The following is a 20,279-nucleotide window of genomic DNA, read 5'->3' on the forward strand; positions in this document are numbered from 1 at the left end:
ACGGTGGCGAGGTGGCCTAGGGGTGATGGCGTTGGCCCGGATTGCTAAAAGACGCCGGTTCGAATCCGGCCTTCACCACTGGTGGTGCTCGTCATTTTTTCTTTAATATATGACATCTTATTTCGATTTTTAAGAGAAAACGAGTAAAGCAAAACATTTCTCAAACATGCACTTTTTTATTATGTCATAACAAGATCATACCATCCCATACATTAAAATGCGACCGCCTACGAACGCGCTTACACTCCACCACACATAGATGGCGCCACAAAAAATGCCTTGTTGCCATCGATTATTTGTAGATTGGCATTAAATGTCAATTCCGAGCCGTAAATCTATGTCAAAAGTGACACTTAACGCCATCTACAAGTATAATAGAAACCTACAAGACATTTTTTTTGTGGCGCCATCTGATCTTGTTATATTTAATCTATGATTATGGACTGATCGGCGATTGACCCTAGTCACACCTGAGGGGAAGTGAAGACAGAGTCTAGGATGGAGCTCACTGATTCAGTAATAGCCTATTCACTCTTAATAGAACATTACGATAACATAACATAACATACAATCACGCCTGTATCCCATAAAGGGGTAGGCAGAGCACATGAAACTATTAAAGCTTCAGTACCACTCTTGGCAAGTAAGGGGTTGAAAGAAAACGAAACTGTGACATTGCGATAGAAGTGAATAAAAAAGGAAGTTTGAAACGAGTGGCGATAAATGAAAACACGACCGATGCGAGTGTTTTAAATCGACACGAGTTAAGAATTTCCTTTTTGCACGTGTATCGTACGACGTTTTTCAGTACAGATGGCCCTCCGAAGTTTAGACCTGACAAGAAACGAACCACTTCTCGCCACAAGTACGTAAAAAAACCGGCCAAGAGCGTGTCGGGCCACGCTCAGTGTAGGGTTCCGTAGTTTTCCGTATTTTTCTCAAAAACTACTGAACCTATCAAGTTCAAAACAATTTTCCTAGAAAGTCCTTATAAAGTTCTACTTTTGTAATTTTTTTCATATTTTTTAAACACATGGTTCAAAAGTTAGAGGGGGGGGGACGCACTTTTTTTCCTTTATAAATAAAAATAAAAATAAAAAAGCCTTTTATTCCGACTCATTTGTAACTTATTACTACTTACATCTATATGTTATATTTTATTTAAACGAGCGGACCTCTTCGCGAGTGAAGGCCTCTCCCAGTTTGCGCCATCTCTCTCTATCTTGGGCTTCAGTGTGCCAATTTCTCGGGACATGCTTTATTATGTCATCTATCCATCTAGCCTGTGGTCGTCCTCTGTTTCGTTTACCAGGTGGTCCTTTCCAGGTTGTGCTTCTTTTGGTCCATCTAGTGTTAGGTAGTCTAGCTATATGCCCTGCCCATTTCCACTTCATGTGTATGCAATGTTCGAGGGCGTCTACAAGCATAGTTGTTTCTCTTATTTTTGAGCTCTTAATTTTATCTAGTTTTTTAATATTTAGTATTGTACGTTCTTGTGCTCTCTGGCAGGTTCTAATTTTTTGTTTTATGTTTTTTGTGTAGGTCCAGGTTTGGCATCCATAGCTGAGACATGGTAATAGGCAGGTGTCCATGACTTTTTTTTTCAGTGGCATCGGTAGAGGGTTTTTCAAAATGTCTTTTAGACTCCAGAATTTGCACCATGTTTTAGTGATTCTTCTATCTAGTTCTGTTTCATGTCTGTCACTTTCAAAAGATATTTGTTTACCCAGATATACATAATCTTTCACATATTCAATTGCCTCTTCTTGTATATATATTGGTTGTTCTTTTCCGTTTGTTAAGATTTTTGTTTTGCTCAAATTCATTTCTAGACCGATTTCGTAGCTAATTGAGTGCAAATTTGATAACATACTTTGTAATTCCTGTGCACTATTGGATAAGACTGCGATGTCATCAGCGAAACAGAGGTAGCTGAGGTACAAGCCGTTTATGCTTACACCCTTTTTTTCCCATTTCAAGTTCTTCATTATGCTGTGTAGCACGGTAATAAAGAGTGTGGGAGAGAGTGGGTCTCCTTGTCTTACTCCTCTTTGTATTTTGATATTTTTTCCTGTGCTCTCTAGTCTTATTTTGCTTGTCGAGTTAAGGTAGACGTTTTTAATTATATCTATGTATGTTCTAGGTACTTCATATTCCTGTAATGCCTTCCATATTGCGTCGTGTTGAATAGTGTCAAAAGCTTTTTTGAAGTCTATGAATGCTATGTATACTGTTGTTTTGAACTCTAGGTGTTTCTCTATTACTTGTTCTATTGTTTGAATATGGTCCATCGTAGAGAAGCCTTTGCGGAAGCCTGCTTGTTCTAATGGTAGTTGATTTTCTATGATAGGAGAGATGCGTTTCTGAAGACAGGATGCAAAAAGCTTGTATAGGCTAGACATTAGACTTATAGGTCGGTAATTTGAGATATCAGCTGGGTTGCCTTTCTTATACAGAATGATAATTTCTGATGTAGTCCATTGGTCAGGAACTGTTTTTTCCCTTAGAATAAGGTTGAAGAGGTGCGCTAGATATGTTTGAATTTGTGTGCCTGAAGCTTTTAAGTGCTCGTTTGTTATCCCATCGCTTCCTGGGCTTTTCTGGGTTTTCAGCTTCATTAGTGCTCTGGCGATCTCCATTTCGTCAAACCAGTTGATGTGTTCGTTCTCCTTTTGGTTTATGCTTTCAGGTTCATATGATGATGATGATTGTGGACTTTCGTTCTTTGAGTAGAGTTGTTTATAGAAGATGGTTGCTAGATCCAATATTTCTCTTCTTATATTTGTAGTTTTTCCATTTGATTCAAGTTTTGGTACCCATGTTTTTGTTTTATTAAGTTCCTTGAAAGCTTTTTTTGTGCTTCCGTTTGAGGCCAGGCAATTTTCAATAATTTTTAATTTATGGTTTTTGTAGTCGTTTTTAATTGCTCTGTTTACCTTCTTGTATAGCAGTGAGAGTTTAGATTTGTCTTCTCTAGATAGAGGGTTTTGTTTTTGGAGGTTATGTCTTTCATTTATGAGAGCTTGAGTTTCTTTTGATATTATTCGATTTTTCTGATCATTTGTCTGTTTAATGTTGGATATGCTGGAAATACTTCTTATTATACATTTTTCAAACTTGTTGTAAAACTGTTGGATGGGGTCATTATTTGCTAATGGTAACTTTTGAAATTGGCTTTCTAGGCTTTCTTGATATTTAGATTCTTCTTCTTTTGACAATGAAAGGGTTTTTCTCTTTGTATATGTTTTGCGACTTTGTTTCAGCCCATTTATCACGTAAGTTGATCTTAGCAATCTATGATCCGAGCTAAACTTGGTGTTTAATACTTCGTAGTTTTCAAATTGCCGAGCATTTTTGGATATGATGAAGTCTATTTCATTTTTAATTTTTTTTTTTTTATTTGGAGATATCCAAGTCCATCTCTTGCTGTCTCGTTTTTTAAATAATGTGTTGATGATTTTTAATTTGTGTTTCATGGCAAATTGTATCAGTTTTTGTCCTCTATTGTTTCTTTTTCCAAAACCGTGCTGTCCTGTAGTAGCTTTTTCTTCATTTTTAATTTGGCCAATTTTGGCGTTAAAATCTCCTAGTATGATCTGATTTTTTCTTGCAGTCAGGATGGTGTTGTCTAGGTCTTTGTAAAAGTCATCTATAGTTTCTTCGCTTGCGTCACTGGTAGGGGCATATACTTGAATCAGGGTTAGTGGTGTGGAGTTGAATTGTAGGTTTAGAACGGCAATTCGGTCTGAAATTCCTTCAAAGCTTATAATATTGTTTTTGAACTGTTTTTTTATTAGGAATCCGACTCCAAGCCTGCCAGCTGTTTTGCCATAGTGACAGAATATGTTTGTGTCGTCTTCTGTTATGGCATAGCCTTCTCGTCTTACTTCGGCTATTCCGATTATGTCGTACTTGATTTCCGTAAGTGAACTTTTTAATTCTAACATTTTTTCTTCTGTTGATAATGTTCTCACATTGTAGGTGCATAGGTAAAGTTTATTTAATTTCCTTAGTTTTCTTTGCTTCCTGGAGGGGCGTACTAGGAGGTTATCGTCATATTCTCCCGCGGGGACGAGCCGTTGTGGGAGATTTCTGTCATGGTTGGTGTTTGACAGTAGAGGTGATTTTTTGGAAGGGGCCCTGTTTCGTTGCTATTGTATTGGGTCATGCTCTTGAGTTGAATTTTTGTTGGATTGCTGGGATGTGTTTTTAGAGAAAAAGTTTTTGATATTGGTGGTGCTGTTTGTGTCTCTTGGTGTAATTTTGTTTTTCTTGTTTGCCTGTATGCAGGGATTGTTGTAGTGTCTACCAGCTTCATTTTCTTTGGGGGAAATAGACAGGTTTCTTTTTTTGTTCTTTTCCTTCACTATGAGCTTGTCCTGTTTTATAAATACTTGTTTACCGGCCTGCCATTCTTGTTTAGCTTGTTCTTGTAGCTCCTTTCGCTTCTGCAAGACCTTTGGTGTAAAATCTTCTTTTAGGTATATATACTCCAATTGCTAATTCGAGTCCAAAAAAACTACTACGATGTTGCCACTGCAATAAAATGTTTGTAAAATAGTATAATCCTTTTTTATAAAAACACACGCCAAGATAAATTATTTATTATTTATTTCAATCCTTTGATTTATATATTTAATAGTCTTTTATTATTTACATAAATACTAGGTCGCTCGATTTTTTTTCTTTTTTTCCGTGATTTTTAGTTGTAAAGTTGGTATTGCGCTTGTATCACTTCAGGTATCAATAACATTTGGTGCTATATTTTGCGGTATAGAACAAACTATTGACAGGGGCGGCTCACTCCGCGATTCTATCGCCGTGCTACAAGTACATGCTGGCGGCCGCGAGTTCGCGGCCTAATCAGAGGTGGCGCGCGTTCTCACGGAACGCACGTTCGCACTTTCTATTGTTACTTTACGTCGCGAGTTTTTTTTTAATTTTTATATGCGATGTCCACGTGTTAATGGCTAATGGTGCTTAGATAAACAGACATCTACAGTAAAATAGGACAATCTTACACAGATCTACTATTGATTAAGTCCCACGGAAAAGTTCAATAAAGCTTTTGATGTTGGGACTTAACCAAAAATATATAAAATACTGTACATATTACCTAAAAAGTACCCAAGACTGGAATGTAATAGCATAACATTTCATCTGAGTATTAATTCGTTTTAATCCATAGACAACCCTATCGTCCGACGCTGCGCACGTGCGGCTCGTTTTTTTGTTAGAATTTTGTAGGCATTTAAAAGGCGGCATTTCGTGAACATCAAAGCAGTGGGCCTTCTGTACTTGTATTATTATATATTCTGTGCTATTGATGATATAGATATTGTGACCAATTTTTTATACATATATTTTACAATTAGCTAATCAGCGAAGTAGTGTATAGTGGGCTTTATGGTTGCCACGGCCGCCATTGTTTTGGAAGCGGCCATGACACCATGGTCTGTCAAGCTGTATTTGAATTTGACATTCTTATTCGACGTCTAACTTCTGGCCCCTGTTTCAAAAAGGCTACAATTGTCAGTGACATATGTCGAGCGACAATTGTCGATGACAGGTGACAAATTACAATTTTATAAAATATTTTCTATAGAATTGCTTACAAACATGACAGGCATTTTGCTACAATTGTATGTATTACAATTATGTTGTGAAACAATAATTATTATTTCTAGGCGACATATTTGTAGAATTGTCGGTGAATCTCGACAGGAGGATTAAGATGTGTCGAATTGTGTGACAATTGTAGTAATTTGTGGTTGACATACGCGTTTTGTTCAAAATGGCTGCCCATGCGAGAAGTATAGTGACACTATTAGTGATAGTGACAGTAATTCCTACCTACTTAGGTTTTCGTACTTAGTTAGGAGTTCCTGTTACTTCGCCGTCGATATAAGTTTCAATAATGCTACGTAAATATGAAATTAAATTTGTAGCAAACTACGGATATCTCAATTTATTTTTATCATTGTACCATCGGCAGCAATGTTAGTACCTTATTACAAGGGCATAAAGCCTACCGATGATTAGTTAAGAGTGTTGCTGTTAGTAAACGCTATTGGCCCCTTCGTAACATTATTAGTACTTAGGTATATTTTTGAGATTTCTCTGCGTTATATGTATTACTATACTAAATTGTGTTTTTAAACTTATGTATCATAAAAAATACTACATACCTATGTACCTAAATAGCTATCATTAATATTATTTTGTACAAATACCCTCAAATTAATTTGAGCGTTTTTAAATGAACGAGTTACCTTCGTATTTAGGTACACCGAATTCCAAATTCAAATATTTTTAGTTTAGTTAAGCATTTTAACTATTAGTTTAGAATAGTTTTAATTTGTTTTATTTGTATATTTTTATTGTAGTAATGGTCAATGTTTTTACTTTTTCTTCTTTTATTCACGTTTATAAGAAATAAATTTTATATATCTTAATAATTAATAATTCAAACTTATTAAATACTTAGTATAGTGCCAAGTTAGGTATATGTCTTAGATATTTCTATTTCTTTGCCATACACCCGTTTCAATCAAACGCTGAGCTATTCCTTTATATTTAAGTATTAACTTTCATTGCGGATGTTAATTTGTTATCAAATTTATCAAATAACACGAATTTGCGGTCGGAAATCAATTTTAAGATAGTCATCTTTCTTATTATATCCATACTGCAATATTGTTTTTGAAACAAAATACTAACACATAACCAATGCCTATTTGATACACATAAATAATGTTACCGAATAAAATTATATAATGGTGGGAGAGGATTTAGGTAATGAATAGTTTTAAATAAGTTTTATCGAAGTTAACAAAGGCATTTATATTTATAGTCAGCCAATAAACATAAAAATATCCATTAAATAAATTTACTTATTGCCATTTGAGTCAACTACTATTAAAAATTTGATACATTTATCCCTATGGTTAGTCGTGACAATTGTATTCTACAATTGTAGCACCTGTCAGCGTGGTGAAACCAATAATTCTACATATGTAATATTTTGTGACAATTGTCGCACCTGTCACCTATATGAAATTGGGGCCTGTTCACTGTTACAAATATGTCCACAAGCATTCAGTTTGGTTGTTAGACTCCAATGACTAATTTAATAAACATTGGCGAAAATTGCACCTGACTGAGACAGGGCATCTTTAGTGCATACATTTGTCTGGTTTAAGTTTTATTATTATTAGCAACGTGAATGAAGGTGATGTTGATTGTCACAAATACACGTAATATAATGCGAATTACCAACATTTATCATTAGTGGCGACCGGTGGAACTAATTTGTTGTATGAGAATTAAAACAAAAAAACTAAAACGAATTTTCTTCACAATTTTATCATCAAGTATTCTTGGATTTCTTACGTGCCAAATAAAGAATGTAGAAGGTTGGCGAAACCTGAAAAGTATTTTGACAGTGACATAAGTGACATTGACAGCTGTGACATTGACGTATCTGTCGTAGTTTTTTTGGACTCGAATTAGCAATTGGAGTATAGGAGCTATTTCTTGTTTGTTTTTCACTTTTAATATTGCTAATTTCTTTCCCATGGTTGTAAGTGTAATCCGGATAGGCCTAGTTGTGTCATTTCGCCTACCGACTCTTGATACATTCTCTATTTCACTCTTGTCGCACGACACTTCCAGCTTTTCGTTTATAAAGTCTAACACTAGCTTTTCCAGTTCTGTATAATATTTTTCTTGCTCCGGCATTCCGAATAAAAGGATATTTCGTTCCCTCTGTTTGCGTTCCATGAATTCAAACTTTCTTTGTTGCTCGTCGACCATTACTTCAATGTCTGAGATTCTCTTCACATGGCTGCTAAGTTTCTGGTCTATATTCGTGTTTATGTCCGATATTATTCTAGACTCCATGTTTTTCATGTCTGTCTTTTGTTCGTGGAGATCTTGTTGGATTTTTTCTAATAAGACTTTAATCTCGTCCATTATTTTCTTTGTGACGTCTGTTTGATAGATGGCAATTTTGACAGTGACAGTGACAGCTCTGTTTGAGAAAATGTTTTAATCGCTTCTTGCGGGTTGGTTCTTGAAGTAGTATTATTCTCAGATCTCAACAGATGGCGTTGCATTCAATAAGTCATCTACGATGACTGCACTGAAAATCGTTCTATGTTTAAATTAACGAGGTTATATTTTATAGTATTTTTTAAATGCACTTTAGTTAATAGTTTCACGACTGATTGTTTTGAGCACTGTTGTATCGCAAATGTTTTTTGCTGTCGAAAATATCCTGGAATGTACCGTCTCTTCACTTAAATTTCACTTTTGTGGCCTAGTTGTCCGTTTCAACTTTTATCACTTTTTTGTCACTTAACACTTATTTTTGCTGTTCCCTTCATTTGTAGTGATGATTTGTTGTTTATACATTTTAATTTCACTGTGTTCGAGCGTAAAGACCGATAATTTACTTTAATTTCGATTTATTAATACGGAGCTAGTTTTTTCCTTTAGGAGCGATTATTTCCAAAAATATTAATATTATCAAAAAACGATCTTAGTAAACCCTTATTCATTTTTAAATGCCTATCCAACAATATATCACACGTTGGGGTTGGAATGAAAAAAAATATCAGCCCCCACTTTACATATAGGGGGGGTACCCTAATAAAACATTTTTTTTTTCATTTTTTATTTTTGCACTTTGTTGGCGTGATTGATATACGTATTGGTACCAAATTTCAGCCTTCTAGTGCTAACGGTTATTGAGATTATCCGCGGACGGACGGACGGACGGACGGACGGACGGACGGACGGAAGGACGGACTGACGGACGGACGGACGGACGGACGGACGGACTGACGGACGGACGGACGGACGGACGGACGGACTGACGGACGGACGGACGGACGGACGGACGGACAGACAGACATGGCGAAACTATAAGGTAGGGTGTTTCATTTTTCCAAAATTTTGATTTATCTTTGACTTCGCTTTTCTTCTTGTTTCTACACCTATACAGAGCCCATATACCAAAAATCAGGGAAATCGGACAATATTTAGAGGTCGCACACTGTGGCAACTTTTGTCTGAAGAAGTTAGTATGGGCGCAGGAAAGGCTAGAAACAAAATTTATGTCACTTTTTGTAGTAGGTGGTTTAAAAGTGATTTTAATGAAAAGTTTTTATATTGAAGCAAGTTCTTTTAAAAAAAATACTAGTTGGCGTGGCATTTAGTTTCTAGGCAAGGTTTCTTATGGTATTTTTTTGGACGCTCGACTTCCTTCTAAGGAACAAGTTTTTTTTAGTTTTTTGTCCTGTTTTTGGCATGAAGCAGTGGTCTCTCGGCCCTCTCGGGGCACTGATAACAGGATAGGTGGATGATATCAAGCGGTACATTGGCTATCACCAGGTCCGCCATGGACCGGCTCGGCAAAATATGGAGAATCTTCATCACAAATGCCACTAAAATGCGACTTGTCAGGGCATTAGTATCTCCCAACTTTCCCATATTTCTTTACGGTGCTGAGACGTGGACTTCAAGGGAAAAGAAGATAGATTTCCTAGAAATGTGGTGCTGCAGAAGAAAGCTAAGAGTATCCTGCAGAAGGTTCAGATGCGATGGACCAGCCAAGTCAAGGCTGCACTTAGTGGCCCACTCTACGAATGCGTAAGGAATGTCGATGCATTGTTAAGCTTGCTACCACCCCTGATGTGACGGCCACGACCACTCTGCCAAGAGTGTGACGACAAAGAAGAAAACAAGATCGTTCTTTGACTTAAGTATATTGACCGGGATATAGACCCTACTTACATTTTTGATTTTTATCTTAGAACTATTTAATGTTCAGGATGTTAGCGATTATTGTAGCCCTAACACCAGACTTGGTCGATAGTCTAACAATAGTCTATCATACCGCAAAGAAGAGTAAGTATACCTATATATTTAATTAAAAAAATTAACGCTCCAGTCAAAGATGAAGAGCAAAACGGTTCTCGCTGAAAGTCGTCGAACATCACAGAAAATGCGTTACTACATGCGAACAAAAGATAAGGTTGCGGCTTACACATGTAAGCTAAATGATGATGATGACTTATTTTATGAAGAATGGATGTTACAACTGTTGTATTTTAAGTTTAGTTTTACTTTCAAATAAGTTACAACTACTCTATTGTTTTATTTGAAAATAAAATTGAGTAACATTACTTTAGCGACTTTTTTTCAAACTGTTCATGTGTGCGACCTCTAAACAACGTCCAAATCACTTGAAAATTGGTATATAGGCGTTTAAGATAAGCTAGAACCGAAAGCCGAGCGAAATCAGAAAAAATATCACAATTTTTTTTTTCCCATACAAATATGAAACACCCTACTATAAGGGTTCCTAGTTGACTACGGAACCCTAAAAAGCACCATCTGTACTGAAAATGTTGTTATTATAGGCTCCGCAGTTGGGTGCTAATGGCGAGCGCGAGAGCAAGATTTCTTATTAAACGACCGAAAAATAGTTTTTGTTTTTTAGATTTGTTTTCTTAAGATATCAGATTAAGGGGTGGCTGCCGTTCACTGCTCAAATATTCGCTATTTTTTAAACACGAAAAGTTTCTGAGTTCTCTACTGATTACCAGTGATTAAAAAATAAAAATAGTTTATTTCGCCCCAATTAAAAATAGAACCCGTCAACCCCGCAAGTCAACCCTTGAACTTTAACAGAAGCTGCTTGTGGGTCGGTTCCACCAATCCGACTGTTATCGTATTTAGCGTTCGCAATTTTTTTAGCATGAGATTTAAATAGACCTGCTGCGTTCATGTGTCTGAACTGTGGTTGATGCAACTGGCCCTAAGTTGTTTTTGAATGTGTGTGACTATAGAAAAATAAATAAATAAATATAGTACTCACCAATGGCTTCGCAGGTCCAAGTATTATCCGGCAATTGCCTATGTTTGTAGCCCTCCAAGCATCTGTTGAAAAAAGTTATGTTCTTAAAAAGCGTAGCGTAGGCAAGTTTATAGACAAAGATTTTGATTTGATGGTTTCAAGTTCGTATAGGGAAATACCGCAGACGGCAGTTCCACATGTTAGAAATACGAATTTATCAATTATTTTAAATCTTCATGTATATTGTAAATCAATTCTTGGATATATATTTATATGTATATACCTACCGCCGATCTCGGATACAGCTCTAAGATTTCGCTGAAATTTGTAATGTGTGGGTTTATGGTTTAAGAATTTATTTCTCCAAAAAGAATATAACATTCACTTAGAGAAATACAAAACAGTCTTAAGTATTATTTACAAAGTGTATGAATACAAAATTTATGTAAACAAACATGCAATAAAATCATATTTAAATAGTAGCCTATTGTATGTTCAATAAACCCGGCTCGTATAACCCGGCAACCTTCAATTCAAGAGTGAACAGGCATCTTCTGGGCGAGCTCACTCCATCGTAGGCCACGTCTTTGCCTTTGGCTAGTCTGTGGCCAAGATTACCCCATTTATAATTTTTTTTAAAAGTAAAGTTTTGAGTAACAAAGTTACTTACTTGCAGGTGTAGTTGTGTGCGTGTTTCGGGATACACACTTGCGAACACGAGCGCCAAGTGCACGGCCCCTCTTCGCCTGTGAACAATAGTTATTTGTTATACAAGGGGGCAAAGTTGTATTTTAACACCGAGTGTGGAATTGAAAAACGAGCAAGTGAAAGTATTCTGTAGTTGAACCACGAGCGTAGCGAGTGGTTCGAGAATATAATCCTGAACTTGCGAGTTTTTTAACACACGAGAAGTAAAATACATTTGCACCCGAATGTAACACAAAACGTTTCCCCTCACTATAGCGAGGAAACTACAACGCAAAAAATGCGTTTCCAGTACTTCCACAGGTGGTAAATCATCTTTATTACTAGATTCACCTACTTTTATCAAATTTAAAGCAGTTAATTTGACTTTATTCAAGGTTAACTTACTTTACCCACTAGTGGATAAAATGCGTTTTTACCCGCTGGTATTAAAGGACAAAACACGTGTTTCCGACCTAGTGAGGGGAAAACATATTATTTTCATCACATCTGCTGTTTGACGCCGTGTCTTGCGTGGGCGACGGTAGCGCGACCGTCGCCGTCGCGTCTCATCGCATCGTCTACTTCCGTATCGATAAGGTTTGATTTCGTATGCGTCGCATCGCCGTCGCGCGACCATCGCGCGACCGTCGCCCACGCAAGCCACGGCGTAAAGGCCTCATTGCATGTAAGTGTACTGAGGAATAATGTACTATTTTGTTCCCAAGGGAGTTATGGATTTACTTTTAAAAATTAATACTATCCGTACAATACTCCAGACAAAGGATGTTTCAATCTGCCAAGGTTTTTTGTTGCACTACCAGACTGTGACTATTTAGCTCTAAAAATATTACACAATTACACATTATAAAAAAAAATATTTATGTTTTACAATTATTTCAGTGTTTTACATTTATTTTGTAAATTTCACGCAGATAAATCGTTATAATTTATAATCTGACAGGAAATTGTAACGGCCATCTCGATTCGCGCTTGACCGCGTTGCCATAGCAACGGGCAGTACAACAGAAACTTCAATCAGAAAATGATGACAAAATATTTTGGCGGACACGTAAAATAAGAATTGTACACTTCTTTGGACATTGCATTTAATTTATATGCAGTATTTTAGTGTTTGTTTGCTCAAAACCAATGGATTTATATACATAATCCGATACAGGTGAAGATAGACTACCGACTATACCTTGTACTTTTAGCTGTTGAAAAAAGTGTAAACAAACCGGAGCCGTCAAATTTGACAGATCCAGGGGTAGTGAACCTTTTAAGGCCAGTTCGAAGAACAAAATTGTAGGTCGCTACTTACTTGGTTTGGTACATTTTATTCATGGTGAGCCAATATTAATAAATAATAAACGCATAAATGGTAAGTAAGGTGAGAGTAACAAGCGATTCCTTGTATTTTTAGGTATTTAAAAAACTGTGAACTAACCGTCAAATAGTTGTTTATCAGGTAATGTTTGGTTCCTGTTAAAATTTTCGTATTTAAAAATAATTGAGCTCACTACTAAAGTCCGTTCCATTCCAAAAACATATACATACATTCGCTTAATTTTACCAAATACACATGTAGAGGTACAATTAGACAAGACGAGTGTAAGTACAAGTTTATAATGGGTCGGCAAACGCACATTGCTAATGTGAAACCAGAAAACTGGAGAAGATGCGAAGAACATGTCATCAAGGAAGAGAACAAAATGAAAGAGTTAGACAACAAGATTGACGATTTGACCGACAGAATAATAATAAATGTGACAGAATCATCTTCGTCTTCATCCTCATCGTCGTCATCGTCCTCACCAGAACAAAATAACGTATATAAGTATTGCGTTTTACTTAAAAATATACATATGTTTTCACCATTAAACACATAGAATAGAACGACATATTTTTTTATTATTTCATGCACAGATAATCTTAATTTTATTTCTATTGCTTTTTTATATTTCTCTGTCTTTCATCAAAATTTAGTGTGGTACCTATAAATATTACTGAATCAACTAAATTACCATCCAGTATAAAAAAGTACATAAATATAACAATCATCATCTCATACGGAGAAACGGAATCTCGAAAACACAAATATCAAATTTATAAAACAGATGATGATGATGATGATTGATAACAAGCAATGGAAAATGTCAGATAAAATTAAAAATCGCGTAAGGTCTAGTACCTTTATATTTTAGTAGTGTTACACCCAGATTAAAATGCAACCATGAGTTTTAAACCTCTGCAAAATTGGGTACTTTTTAGTTGATGATTCCCTGAAGAAAATAATAATATTAATTAAATGTAATGACGATATGCTTGTATTCATGAAGGTGTATTATGTTTCGTCAAATTAAACGAAATTACATGTTAGTGGAATGAAATGGAAAATAGTACTGAACTCAATTTATTTTTAAATAGATAAAAAAAATCAGGAACCAAATGTTACCTAATAAACAACCCTCAAATTTGACAGCTCGGTTTGTTTACACTTTTTTCAAGAGCCAAAAGTACAAGGTATAGTCACAGCGCCGCCGTTGGTTTTGCCTTATGTTTTTGTCCCTTTGTGTTTTCCTCTCAAATGTGATGAAAAACATTGTGTGTAACTCATAGTCATACTAGTTATGAAAAAAAAGCTGCACTTTTAGATGGAAGCAAGCCGCTTTGCATGGTGATAGTAGACATCATAGTAAACGATTTTTTCCGAGGATATCGAAATTTCATCCCTTAGGAAGCCAAGCGTAGCGAGGTGTTTTATGAAAATGAAAAAAATTCTATCTTTTTATTGTATCGTCCGATTTTGACAAAACGTATCTCAAATGAAAGGTATCGCTTTATGTAATTTAAAAAAAATTGAAAAAAAATATTAAAAAGTAAGAAAAAAATAAAAAAAGTTAATTTACGTCTCGCACTGAATAACTTCAAAGAATGACAGACGAAGTGTAGGTACAATGTCGATATATGAGTTGTTTTAAATCAAAGACAGATAAATTCATAGTTGAAAACTAAAGACCGCATCGAAATCGGATTAGCATTTTTTAAGATACAAGTTGCCAAAGTTGGGAAAATTTGCTTTATATGGCCACTTTGAAATTCCTTTGCCAGAAAGTCAGAAATAATATATTTTTCTTAGAAAAGTATATAGTGACAGTAGAACTCAAAATAAAATAAAAAATTCCGAGGATATCATAATTTCATTCCTTAGGACGACGAGTAGTTTTTAAGATACGAGTTGTCAAAGTTGGCTTAGTTTGTTTATATGGTCGCTTATAAATTCCTTAGCTAGAAAGTCAGAAACATTATATTTTTCTTACAGTTATAAGTATGCATTGGTAATAGACATCATATTAAACGATTATTTCCAAGGATATAAAAATTTCATCCCTTAGAAACCCTTAGAAAGACGATCCAATAAAAAAAACTGTTGTGTTTTTTGTTTTTCGTAACAGACCTCGCTACGCTCGGCTTTCTAAGAGACGAAATTTTTATATCCTCGTAAAAAATTGTTCATTATGATGTCTATTACCAATGCATACTTCTAACTGTAAGAAAAATATAATGTTTCTAACTTTCTAGCTAATGAATTTATAAGCGACCATATAAACAAACTAAGCCAACTTTGACAACTCGTATCTTAAAAACTACTGATCCGATTTCGATTCGGTTTTCAGTTTATAATCATGAATCTATTTGTCTTTAATTTTAAAAATTCATATATCGATATTATACATCGTGTCTACCGTTTTTTGCAGTTATTCAGTGTGATACGAAAATTTAAGTTTTTTTTTTAAATCTTACATTTTTTTCCCAATTTTTTTCAATATTTTTTTTAAGTTACTTAAATCAATACCTTTCAATTGAAATATGTTTTGTCAAATCGGACGACGTACAAAAAAATTAGATTTTTTTTCGGTTTTAGTAACAGACCTCGCTACGCTCGTCGTCCTAAGGGATGAAATTATGATATCCTCGGATTTTTTTATTTTATTTTGAGTTCTACTGTCACTATGTACTTTTCTGTGTAAGAAAAATATATTATTTCTGACTTTCTGGCAAAGGAATTTCAAAGTGGCCATATAAAGCAAATTTTCCCAACTTTGGCAACTTGTATCTTAAAAAATGCTAATCCGATTTCGATGCGGTCTCTAGTTTTCAACTACGAATTAGTACGAATTTATCTGTCTTTGATTTTAAAAAACTCATATATCGACATTGTACATTTTGTCTGTCATTCTTTGAAGTTATTCAGTGCGAGACGTAAATTTACTTTTTTTTAATTTTTTTCTTACTTTTTTATAATATTTTTTTTTATTACATAAAGCAATACCTTTCATTTGAGATACGTTTTGTCAAAATCGGACGATACAATAAAAAGATAGCATTTTTTTTATTTTCATAAAACACCTCGCTACGCTCGGTTTCCTAAGGGATGAAATTTCGATATCCTCGGAAAAAATCGTTTACTATGATGTCTACTATCACCATGCAAAGCGGCTTGCTTCCATCCAAAAGTGCAGCTTTTGGCCAAAAATTCTCCATAACAAGTATGACTATCAGTGGCCTGTTTCTCGAAAGGTACAAGCCTTGTATTACAAGTGTGTTTCCATGACAACCCATACGATTTGACAGTTCGCGCACTTGTAATACGAGGCTTGTACCTTTCGAGAAACGGGCCCCAGGAGGTAATACTCGTCTCTATAATTCACTCCTGCCTGCGACAGCCTTATAAGATAAAATTAGTATAGAAGTATGGATCAAGAGTCTATCACGCCGTTAAATGACGCATTAGACATCAAAAATTACATAAAACAAAAACATTGTTATGGACAACACATAAGCACGTGCAACTTATAATTTAAATTTAGTATAAGTCAAGTCGACACTTCGTTCGCCAGTTTGCGGTAGTAACAGCGACATCTAGCGAGCAATTCAATAAACTTTTTCAGAATTTTTTTTTTACCGTAGAACTAAGTCTCTTCCCAACTAACAACCATGAAGGATACAAACAAGCGAACACAATGCTTGACAGTAAGCCATTGCCGTCTCCCATGGATGTAGCAATAGTAATGCCAGAGGGACTTGTAAGTACGTTGCCGGCCTTCGACTCTTATTTTGAAAACATATTTTATTTACTGTTGTTTCATAACAGAAACGTTTTTTTTTTAATTTATAAGACGATTTTTGGGATTTTTTAAGTTTAAAACTTGATAGCATCAAGTTCGTTCTGAACTATTCTGGCCTAAGCACTAACTTCCTGTAGTCGTATCATGGTCGTGTTTTTGTCACTTGTCACATCTTGCGTTATATATATGTCGGAGACAGACCGGATATTGGCACGGATAGTCAATTATAGCGCAGCGCGCGAAGAGTTGCAGCTGGACAGCTGACGTCACAACCAACCAGTTGTCCACCCAACCAGTTGTTGTCCCCATTTCGTGCGCTAGGACGGAGCCGGGATACCTGAGACCCAACACTCTCTTGCGGACCACGCTAGAGACAAGAAGTCTTAGAGCCTCCTCGGAACTGTCCACGCTATAATTGTTCTAAACCAAGTTGTTTACCTATCAGTTATTGTAAAATTGAAAGTGTGTAAAATAAATCGTTGATTACTATCGTCTTCGTCTCAATCCTCGATGACCCAGCAACGCCCCGATGTCTGAAAATGGTGCCAATCCTGACCTGTCCCCGACATCAGAAGGTGGGATCACATCGAGGCAAAGAGACGCAAAATAATTGCACCGGAACGGAAGTGCCGCCATATTGGCAATTTCTCGAAGCGCAAAATCAACAAATGCGCTCCCGTATCGAGACACTGAAAAGTTCATCAATACCAACCTACATTCCACGGGTGACCTTTCCGGACTTGGAACCCGACAAACAAGAAACCAACAACATGACATGGTGTGCAACGACCGACGTGTGTATGGCCGACGATCCATTGGCCACCCCAGCTTGTCGTCGCCATCCGCAAGTTGCAGTGACTATGAAGCCATCCAGGAAAATGTTGTTTATGAGTGATAACAATGGAAACGATCATACTAGTTTTCATAACCGAAAAAAAGAGGAAGTACCCGCTAGAAAAAAATGTGTCAACGAGTTAAAAGGAGCAGCCACATAGACGGCTTTCGCAAATCGTTTACACAGTATGGGCCTGGCCACATGGGCGCGTTGCGGCGACGCACCGCAAAAATTCTGCGTTGCGTTGCCGCGCCGCCAGTTTTTGCGGCAGGAAATCTGCGGCGCGGCACCGCGACGCAAGAACTCGCGGTGCGTCGACGCACCGCAAAAACTCGCGGCGCGGCACCGCAACGCTGAATTTTTGCGGCGCGTCGCCGCGCCGCCAAAACTGGCGGTGCATCGCCGCGCCTCGATAACTATACACAGTGCAGAACTTCACGATCAGTCTTTATCCAGAGTCCAGACATGGATCCCATTAGGTACACGCATTCTGCTCTTGCTCGTATTACGGAGGCGCTTAAAAAAAAGGAGACGAAAAGAAGATGCTGGGTCAACCCATATATATATATATAAAATTAATAATGACGGAACTCATTTTGAAAGGAAATATGCGGCATTAAAGACAAGTGAAGTGAAGTTCAAAGAATATTTCAGAATGACAATAGCAAGTTTCGAAGAACTGGTCTTTAAAATCTCACCTCGAATAAAAAAAACAATATATATTTAGAAAACCTGCCGGACCTCTGGAGATGCTGGGATTAACTAAATATGCCGAATACCGAATATTTACCGAATATTCGGCCCATCTCTAATGTGAACGAAGGACGAAAGGACAGCCTTATAGACAGCAGGCAGGCAATTATGGTCGCGCGATAAAGGATAAAAATATCAGGCCGTCCCTATCGCACTAAGTATTTATAAGTGCGATAGGGACGGCCCGATGTTTTATCATTTATCGCGCGACCATGATTGCCCTGCAGCTTCTTATTGCTATCGGTGTCGAGTACTTATCTAAGTTAGGTATCTATTTTAAATATGACGGTGTAATTGTGTGCAGTACAGTACCTACAAAAAAAATCGTACAGAAATTAAAAATAATTACAGTACGCTGAACCAAAATAATATATTACTTACAATACTATGTATCATATCATTTTCCTCAGAGCATTTTTCCTGTCTTTGTGTATACTACCTACGGTTGGCAACCCTACACCGCTCAATGTGGCATTTGCACGATACGGCAACGTGCCGCGGCGGCCGGTCGTGTCGCAGTTGTTAGCTAAGCTACCCTTGTGTGCGTGCGTGATGACACGATTCGCTGGTTGTTCTTTTAGGTATTTAAGTACTTTTAGGTGTTTAAGTACTTTTAGGTATTTAAGACGCTACAGGAGCGAAAATGGAAAGGAAAGGGAGCCCTTTCAATTTGGGAATTTTAGTTAAATATACTAGTGTTATTAACTAGATTTATCGAAAAAAATTGTCCATTCAGAACAACTCAGTTAAAAGATATTGCGAAAAAAATCTTTAAAATCGAGGTTCCGCTCTCGACTGTTTCCTCCTTCAAAACTTAATGAATCGTAAGTGCGTTTTCAAATTATCCGATCCGATATCGGATGTAGGACCGATATCCCATACATTACAGGCGCCATCTTGTATTTTTTCCATTGAAATCCTTACGACATCCGATATCGGATCGGATAATGTGAAAACGGCCTAACGGAATTTAATTACTAACAAAAATAATTGATTAGTCTATAATTTGGATGTTTAGATTATTGCAATACATTAAGACGCTACGGGAACGAAAATGCTAAAATGGAAAGGAGTCCCCCTTTCAATTTGGGAATTTTAGTTAAATATACTAGTTTTATTAACTAGATTTATCGAAAAAAAAAATTCCATTAAGAACAACTCAGTTAAAAGATATTGCGAAAAAATCTTTGAAATCGAGGTTCCGCTCTCTTTTCCTCCTTCAAAACTTATTTAAACGGAACGAAATTTGAGAATCTGAATAAAAATGAAATAATCTGTGTCGGACCGTTTAGATTTTTTGGACAATTGTTACCGATCTTGAGTATCCCTTTTTCGAGCCATATTGAAAAATGCCGTTTTTAGAAATTTTTGATTGGATCTAGCATCTTTTAAAATAAGAATAGCAAAAAATATCAAAACGGTCCGACTCAGATAAAAATAATAATAATCTGTGTCGAAAAAATCATTGCTCTATCTTCAAAACCAAGGAGGAAATAGTCGAGAGCGTTTGTATGGAGAACTGACCTGTATCGTATCGTCTTAAGAAATCTGATTTCAAAGGTTTAGGTAGGAAATCTAATCATCAATATTATTGCTGCAATGTAAAATTATTTTTTTTCTTTTTTTCTCCGTGTTTTCTAACGCGCTTATTTTTAGGAGGCGGTTTTTTTTTCATGGTTTGTTTAAGGTACACACCGACATGCTGTAAACATTTTTTAGTTTTTCGTAAGTTAGTCGTTAACGGTGGTCTACAGCTAAAATTGATCTACGACAGAAATGATCTGTACATATTAAAGTAAGTAGGGAAGAAAACCGCCATGCTGAAGTGTATTTGTGCATGCCACGTCTGGTCTGTCGCATGCATTGTGAGACGACTTGGACGCCTTTATGAGTGACTGCATGGCCGGAAAAATAACACCAGAGGGAGTTGAGGAAATCAAGGGGAGAGGCCTTTGCCCAGCAGTAGGGCACTATAACGGGCTAATTAAAAAAATCTGTACCAGTTTAATTT

At 36.4% G+C, this 20,279-nt stretch overlaps 2 protein-coding genes across 2 annotated transcripts in view; both read right to left on the reverse strand.

The window, feature by feature from the left end:
• The window catches only part of LOC125238103 (prolow-density lipoprotein receptor-related protein 1), a 214,214-nt gene that overhangs the window by 35,623 nt on the left and 158,312 nt on the right, over positions 1 to 20,279 (reverse strand). Inside the window, exons 77-78 of the mRNA XM_048145391.1 lie at positions 11,535 to 11,610; positions 10,886 to 10,947 (exon numbers count right to left, since the gene is read on the reverse strand). Of these exons, the coding sequence (XP_048001348.1) occupies positions 10,886 to 10,947; positions 11,535 to 11,610 (138 nt within the window). The remainder of the gene's footprint in view (positions 1 to 10,885; positions 10,948 to 11,534; positions 11,611 to 20,279) is intronic.
• Positions 1,747 to 8,430, reverse strand: LOC125237743. The gene is made up of 2 exons (XM_048144913.1): positions 7,525 to 8,430; positions 1,747 to 4,487 (listed from the first exon to the last, which is right to left on the reverse strand). Exons 1-2 carry the CDS (start codon positions 7,972 to 7,974, stop codon positions 4,152 to 4,154), a joined length of 786 nt encoding a protein of 261 aa, XP_048000870.1. The 5' UTR covers positions 7,975 to 8,430; the 3' UTR covers positions 1,747 to 4,151.

Source organism: Leguminivora glycinivorella, chromosome 22 (genome assembly GCF_023078275.1).
Source record: "Leguminivora glycinivorella isolate SPB_JAAS2020 chromosome 22, LegGlyc_1.1, whole genome shotgun sequence".
NCBI lineage: Eukaryota > Metazoa > Arthropoda > Insecta > Lepidoptera > Tortricidae > Leguminivora > Leguminivora glycinivorella.